Below are 7768 nucleotides of genomic sequence, written 5' to 3'. Positions count from 1 at the left end.
TACAATGGCACCTGTCAAGGGGTGGGATATATTAGGGCAGCAAGTGAACAGTCAGTTCTTGAAGTTGAAGTGTTGGATGCAGGAGAAATGGGCAGGAGTAAAGACCTGAGCGACTTTGACAAGGGCCAAATTGTTCTGGCCAGACGACTGGGTCAGAGCATCTCTGAAACGGCAAGGCTTGTGGAGTGCTCCAGGTCAGCAGTGGTGAGTACCGACCGACGGTGGTCCGAGGAGGGGACAGACCACAAACCGGCGACAGGCAGGGAGTGGGCGCCCAAGGATCATCGATGCGCGAGGGCAACGAAGACTATCCCGTCTGGTCCGAACCGACAGAAGGTCGACTGTGGCACAAGTCAGAGAAAATTTCAATGGTGGTCACGGGAGGAATGTGTCACAATACACAGTGCATCGCACCCTGCTGCGTGTGGGGCTGCACATGGAGGACCAACAGCATATTAGGCAGGTGGGCATCGTGCTTTGGCTGATCAGTATATAACCAAGCGAATTAACCTTCAAATCCGTCCCGTCTTTGGAGTGTGGGAGGAAGCCCACGCCCTGCACGTCATGGGATGGCAGGACTTCCATATGAAGAAAGACTGGATAGACTCGGCTTGTACTCGCTGGAATTTAGAAGATTGAGGGGGGATCTTATAGAAAACTTACAAAATTCTTTAAGGGGTTGGACAGGCTAGATGCAGGAAGATTGTTCCCAAACTTGTATTAACCATCTGTTGTTGAATAAGGTTAACATAAATAGTAAGTTGGTAGACCAAGTGGACTCGTTGGGCCCAAACCTCCCCGGCATTGGTGGCAGCATCCTCTCCTCCCTCCCCCTCCCCTCCTCGCCCCGCCCTCCCACAGCTGGTCAGGCAGCATCTCTGGAGAGAAGGAATGGGTTGACGTTTTGGATCGAGACCCCTCATCAGATTGATGTGAGGGAGGGGGGGGGGGGGGGGGCGGGACAAAGATAGGATGTAGTCTGAGACAGTAAAACTAGTGGGAGAACTGGGAATGCGGAGGGGATGGAGGGTGAGAGGGAAAGCAGGGACTATCTGAAGTTAGAGAAGTCAATGTTCATATCGCTGGGGTGTTCATACCGCAGGACAGAAAGGTCAGACTGGGAGTGGGAGGGGAGTTGAAGTGCCGAGCCACCGGGAGATCAAGTTGGTTGAGACGGACTGAGCGGAGGTGTTGAGCGAAATGATCGCCGAGCCTGCGCTTGGTCTCGCCAATGTGGAGAAGTTGACATCTGGAGCAGCGGATACAGTAGATGAGGTTGGAGGAGATGCAAGTGAGGGAAATTTGTGTGTGTGAGTGTGTGAGTGTGTGGGGGAGGGGTTAGTTACCAGCACCTGCATTTCCTTGTAACTACTTCCTTGATTCCTTCTCTCCATAGATACTGACTGACCCAGTTTGGTTAAATCAATGCTTCGTATCTATATTTTTCGTAATTACTCAATTTCGCAATTATCATCTCTTCCAGTTATTCAATAGACAATAGACAATAGGTGCAGGAGGAGGCCATTCGGCCCTTCGAGCCAGCACCGCCATTCAATGTGATCATGGCTGATCATTCTCAATCAGTACCCCATTCCTGCCTTCTCCCCATACTCCCTGACTCCGCTATGCTTAAGAGCCCTATCTCGCTCGCTCTTGAATGCATTCAGAGAATTGGCCTCCACTGACTTCTGAGGCAGAGAATTCCACAGATTTACAACTCTCTGACTGAAAAAGTTTTTCCTCATCTCAGTTCTAAATGGCCTACCCCTTATTCTTAAACTGTGGCCCCTAGTTCTGGACTCCCCCAACATTGGGAACATGTTTCCTGCAACTAACAGGTCCAACCCCTTAATAATCTTATACGTTTCGATAAGATCTCCTCTCATCTTTCTAAATTCCAGTGTATACAAGCCTAGTAGCTCCAGTCTTTCAACATACGACAGTCCTGCCATTCCGGGAATTAACCTAGTAAATCAACACTGCAAGTATTCAAGTTTCCTTTACCTCTAAGGTATCAGTAATTCGTCTTTACCATGCCTCCTCCCTCTACCTCTGTAAGACCCTCCCATTTGGCAGAATTACAGGGGATTTTCAATAAAGGCTCAGAGAGCTGGCGTAACTCAGTGAGTCAGGCAGCAGCTCTGGAGAACACGGACTGGTGACGTTTCCAGCTGGGACCCTTCTTCAGATTTCAGGGAGTTTGAAAGACTTCTGTTCGAATTTTGTTCCTGTTCCCTCTCTTGCCTTCGAAGCTCAGCTGCTCAAATCCAAAGATGAATTGCCTTTTGGTCCTGGTCGCTGGTCTCATTCTCAGCGCCCCTCTGGGTAAGAAAATCAAAACTATTTGTTGTCCTGCAGTTTAACTGTGGAAAGGCATTTAGATTCTCAAATGGGATTGGGATTCTAGGTGAAACATTTAGCCTGTGTGTTGTTAACATGTAGGGAGTTTGTTACTGAATATGGAGTTAGTTATTGTCAAGTCAAGAGTGTTTTATTGTTGCAAATCTCTCCCGGGGCAACCCTCCCCCAACTGACGTCTCCCGGGGCCGTGGGCGGGCGACGGGGGACGGGGAAGGGGAGAGGGAGCCACTTACCTCGGCCCCGTGTGGCCAGCACTGCAGTCAGAGCGAGCAGTGGATCAAAGCCTCTCCTGCATGGGTCAGCACCCTTCCCTTCCCTCCCCTCCCCCCCCCCACTCCACTACGCCACCCCCACTCCCCTATCCCACACCCACTCCCTTACCCCACCCCCTACCCTACCCCCACCCCCACCCCCACTCCCCTACCCACCCCCACTCCCCTACCCCACCCCCACTCCCCTACCCCACCCCCTACCCCATCCCACTCCCCTACTCACCCCTCTCCCCTACCCCACCCCCACTCCCCTACCCCACCCCCTACCCCACCCCACTCCCCTACCCCACCCTCACCCCCTACCCCACCCCCTACCCCACCCCACTCCCCTACCCCACCCCCACTCCCCTACCCCACCCCCTACCCCACCCCACTCCCCTACCCCACCCCACTCCCCTACCCCACCCCCTACCCCACCCCACTCCCCTACCCCACCGCCACTCCCCTACCCCACCCCACTCCCCTACCCCACCCCCCACTCCCCTACCCCACCCCCTACCCCACCCCTCTCCCCTACCCCAACCCCACTCCCCTACCCCACCCCCACTCCGTTCCCCCACCCCCACCCCCTTTCCCCCATTCCCCTACCCCCACCCCCACTCCCTTACCACACCCCCACTCCACTCTCCCCTCCCCCACCCCCACTTCCCTCCAATCCTCCCCCACCCCACTCCCCTCCCCCCTCGTCCCCCCACTCCCCTCCACCCCTCCTCCACCTCTCCCCCCACCCCTCCCCTTCCCCCACTCCCCTCCCCCATTCCCCTACCCCCTCCCCTCTCCCTCCCCTCTCCCTCCCCTCCCCATCCCCACCCCCACTACCAAACCCCCATTCCCCTCCCTCCAACCCCACTCCCCTCTGCTCCCCCTCCCCTTCCCCATACTCCCCACTCCCCTCCCCCACCCCCATCCCACACCTCCCTCCCCTTCCCACACTCCCCTCCACCGACCCCCCCACAGCCACTCCCCTACCCTACCCACCACTCCCCTACCCTACCCCCACTCCGCTCCACCATTCCCCCCACCACCACCCCTCCACCCCCACCCCTTTCCCCCATTCCCCTCCCCCCAGCCACTCCCCTCTACCCACTCCCCTCCCCCCTCGTCCCCCACTCACCTCCACCCCTCCCCCCACCTCTCCCCCCACCCCCTCCCTTCCCCTTCACCCACTCCCCTCCCCTATTCCCCTCCCCCTCCCCTACACCCTCCCTCCCCTCCCCTTCCCCACCCCCACTACCCTCCCCCCATTCCCCTCCCTCCACCCCCACTCCCCCTCCACCCTACTCCCCACATCCCTCCCTACCCCCAATCTCACCCTCCCTCCCCTTCCCACCCCACTCCATCCTTCCCCTCCACCCCCCTCCCCTCTCCCACCCCTCCCCTTCCCACACTCCCCTCCCCGTCCCGTCCCCCCCACTCCCCTCCCCCCACCCCAACTCCCCTCACCGCACCCCCACTCCCCCATCCCAACTCCCCTCCCCCCATTCCCCCACCCCCACTCCCCTCCCCCCATTCCCCCACTCCCCTCCGTAAACAAACGGGCGGGATTCAACGACTTTTCTATTTAAGCCAATTTTTTTTTTTAATGACAAAACTTTAAACACACTTTTTTAAAAAGGGTGTTGTTTTTTAATTTATTCGGTGAAACAAAAGTGTTTTTTTAACGCCTTTTTTTCAAAATGAGGAGGTATTTTTTCGGGTTTTTAGCGTTTTTTTCAATTGATAATTTTTAGAAAATCAAATAAATCTAATACGTGAAATAAATTGTTCTTTAAATCAAAAGAAATGAGAAACCATCATCAGCAGTTCCTTCCTACGCTCCAGAGAGGCTAACCTGACCCGCTGAGTTACTCCAGCAGTTTGTGTCGGGACTGTTCTTTGTTTATTGAAAGGAGTTGCTCGTTTTCAGAGCAGCCGCAGAATGAGCTACAGGTGTCTCTCACACAACCTTCCCTGTTCTCATGTACAGGTAACTGTTTGCGGTGTTACTACTGCCCAGAATCAAGTGAGAGATGCGTGACCGAATCTGTTACATGCCCTGGCAAAGACGAGCAATGCTTTTTTAGGAATGCGACGGATGGTAAGAACCAATTTGAGATGCACACCTCTAGCTTAGCTTGGTTTAGAGATACAGCGCGGAAATATTCCCCCACCACCCTTTGTGTGAAAAGATTACCCCCGCCGATTCCTATTAAATCTTTTCCCCTTCACCTTCAACCTATGTCATCTGGTTCTCGAATCTATTCTGGGCAAGAGACTCTGTGCATCTACCCGTTCCATTCCTCTCATGATTTTATAGTGGGATAGGTGACCCCTCATCCTCCTGCGCTCCAAGGAAAGGAGACCCAATCTACTCAACCTCTCCCTGTAGCTCACACCCTCTAGTCCTGGCAAAGATGTAAAAACTGTACAATTCTGTGAATCAATAGCTGATTTACTCATAGACATGTGAAAACTCAGTGGCATTCACACAGAGCGCGGCAGGTATATGGAACAAGATGCGAGAGGAGGTAGTTGAAGCAGGGACTTTCCCAACATTTAAGAAACAGTTGGACAGGTACATGGATAGGACAAGTTTGGGTGGTGGGGGATGGGGGGGGGGGGGAATATAGACCAAGCGCAGGCAGGTGGGACTAGTGTCGCTGGGACATGTTGGCCGGGTGGGCAATTTGGGCCGAAGGGCCTGTGTCCACGCTGTATCACTCTAAAATGGTACATGAACAATGAACACAGAAATTATTTAACTGTCCATTCTGTTTCTCCAGCTGGTGTAACGGTTTACAACGCTGGATGTATTCCTCCTGCTGATTGTGGTCAACAGCATGAGACTGGAGAAGTTTCAGTCACTAACCACTGTTGTAATACTGACCTCTGCAACGCGAGTGACCAAGTTAAATTATCTCTTGTGCTGTTCCCTGCTCTGGTGTCAGTCTGGTTTGCAATATTTATGTGAAGCAAATGCACAATAATAATGCACAGTGTAAACGTCCGGGTGCTGTATGTCGGTAGATCAGGGATGATGAGTCTTAACACTTGATTTCCAGGAGATCAGCTGCTTAATCTAATAGATGTTCTGCAATTCCTCACATTTCCAATTCGCTTTTTTTTGGTATTGATTTGAATTATACTTTGTAGATGATTACATGCATACAGCTTTAGTAACTCCAACAGAAGGCAGTGGAGGCCATGTGAATTGATACTTTTCAGGCAGAGATAGATAGATTCTTGATTAGTGCGGGTGTCAGGGGTTGTGGGGAGAAGGCAGGAGAATGGGGTTGGGAGGGAGAGATAGATCAGCCATGATTCAATGACGGAGTAGAATCGATGGGCCGAATGGCCTAATTCTGCTCCTATCACCTGCTGTGTGACTTATGCCCTTATGACACTGGGTTGATCTCGGTAGGCTGGACAAGCATGTTACGCTGGCACCGCTTGGACAACCTCCTTCCAGTTGACGAAGCCCATGCTAATACAGAATGCTTGATATTTGCAACCTTTTAATAATTTGGATGATAATGATAATCATATAACTTGGAGCTTGTACCATTACTCTGTTCATCTGTTGCCGCATCTCAATAAAGTACTGATTTTCAAAAGAAAATGTGAGCGTATTCCTTTCTTTCATAAGTTCCGGGACCAGGATTAAGCCATTCGGCCCATCGAGTCTACTCCGCCATTCAATCATGGCTGATCTATCTCTCCCTCTCAACCCCATTCTCCACATAACCCCGGACGCTTGTACTGATCAAGAATCTGTGTCAAAGCCTCTCTCAAATTCTCCAAAGCAAACTGCCTCACAAGTGATCATTACTGCACTGGCATCAATGGTGGCGCACCGGTAGAGACAATAGACAATAGACAATAGGGGTGCAGGAGTAGGCCATTCGGAGCCAGCACCGCCATTCAATGTGATCATGGCTGATCATTCTCAATCAGTACCCCGGTCCTGCCTTCTCCCCGTACCCCCTGACTCCGCTATCCCTCAGAGCTCTATCTAGCTCTCTCTTGAATGCGTTGCTGCCTCACAGCGCCAGAGACCCGGGTTCCATGCTAGCCTCGTGTGCCGTCTCTGCGGATGTGGCCTGACCACATCCAGTGCTTTGTCGGGGGAGCCTTGTTACCAGCAGCAGCATTTCTTGTATCTACTTGCTCGATTGCTCCTCTCCCGAGTCGCTGTTGTTCTTCAGAAATTCATCCTTTATCTTGCCTCCCGTTACCTCTAGAAGACCCTCCCATTTGTCAAAACCACAGGGGGATTTTCAATCAAGGCTCAGAGAGCTGGCGTAACTCAGCGAGTCAGGCAGCAGCTCTGGAGAACATGGACTGGTGACGTTTCCAGCTGGGACTCTTCTTCAGATTTCAGGGAGTTTGAAAGACTTCTAATCGAAATTTTTTCCTGTTCCCTCTCTTGCCTTCGAAGCTCAGCTGCTCAAATCCAAAGATGAATTGCCTTTTGGTCCTGGTCGCTGGTCTCATTCTCCGCGCCCCTAGAAACATAGAAACATAGAAAATATGTGCAGGAGGAGGCCATTTGGCCCTTCGAGCCAGCACCGCCATTCATTGTGATCATGGTTGATCGTCCACAATCAGTACCCCGTGCCTGCCTTCTCCCCATATCTGTTGATTCCACTAGCCCCTAGAACTCTATCTAACTCTCTCTTAAATCCATCCAGTGATTTGGCTTCCACTGCCGTCTGTGGCAGAGAATTCCACAAATTCACAACTGTCTGGTTAAAACAGTTCTTTCTCACCCCAGTTTTAAATGACCTCCCCTTTATTCTAAGACTGTGGTCCCTGGTTCTGGACTTGCACAACATTGGGAACATTTTTCTTGCATCTAGCTTGTCCAGTCCTTTTATAATTTTAGATGTTTCTATAAGATCCCCTCTCATCCTTCTAAACTCCAGTGAATACAAGCCCAGTCTTTTCAATCTTTCATCATATGTCAATCCCGCCATCCCAGGGATCAATCTCGCGAACCTACGCTGCACTGCCTCAATTACAAGGATGTCTTTCCTCAAATTAGGAGAGCAAAACTGTACACCATACTCCAGATGTGGTCTTACCAGGGCCCTATACAACTGTAGAATAACCTCTTTACTCCCATACTGAAATCCTCTCGTTATGAGGGCCAACGT

The 7768-nt window shown here is 52.0% G+C and overlaps 1 protein-coding gene across 1 annotated transcript; it reads left to right on the top strand.

The window, feature by feature from the left end:
* The first annotated feature begins 2273 nt into the window (after positions 1-2273).
* LOC144603136 (fulditoxin-like) lies at positions 2274-5583 on the top strand. The gene is made up of 3 exons (XM_078416285.1): positions 2274-2325; positions 4600-4710; positions 5396-5583. Exons 1-3 carry the CDS (start codon positions 2274-2276, stop codon positions 5581-5583), a joined length of 351 nt encoding a protein of 116 aa, XP_078272411.1.
* Positions 5584-7768: the final 2185 nt, after the last annotated feature.

The sequence above is a fragment of the Rhinoraja longicauda genome, chromosome 19 (genome assembly GCF_053455715.1).
Source record: "Rhinoraja longicauda isolate Sanriku21f chromosome 19, sRhiLon1.1, whole genome shotgun sequence".
NCBI classification, from domain to species: Eukaryota; Metazoa; Chordata; class Chondrichthyes; order Rajiformes; family Arhynchobatidae; genus Rhinoraja; species Rhinoraja longicauda.
The sequence above is the reverse complement of the archived record's forward strand: the minus strand, read 5'-3'. Positions and strand labels throughout refer to the sequence as shown.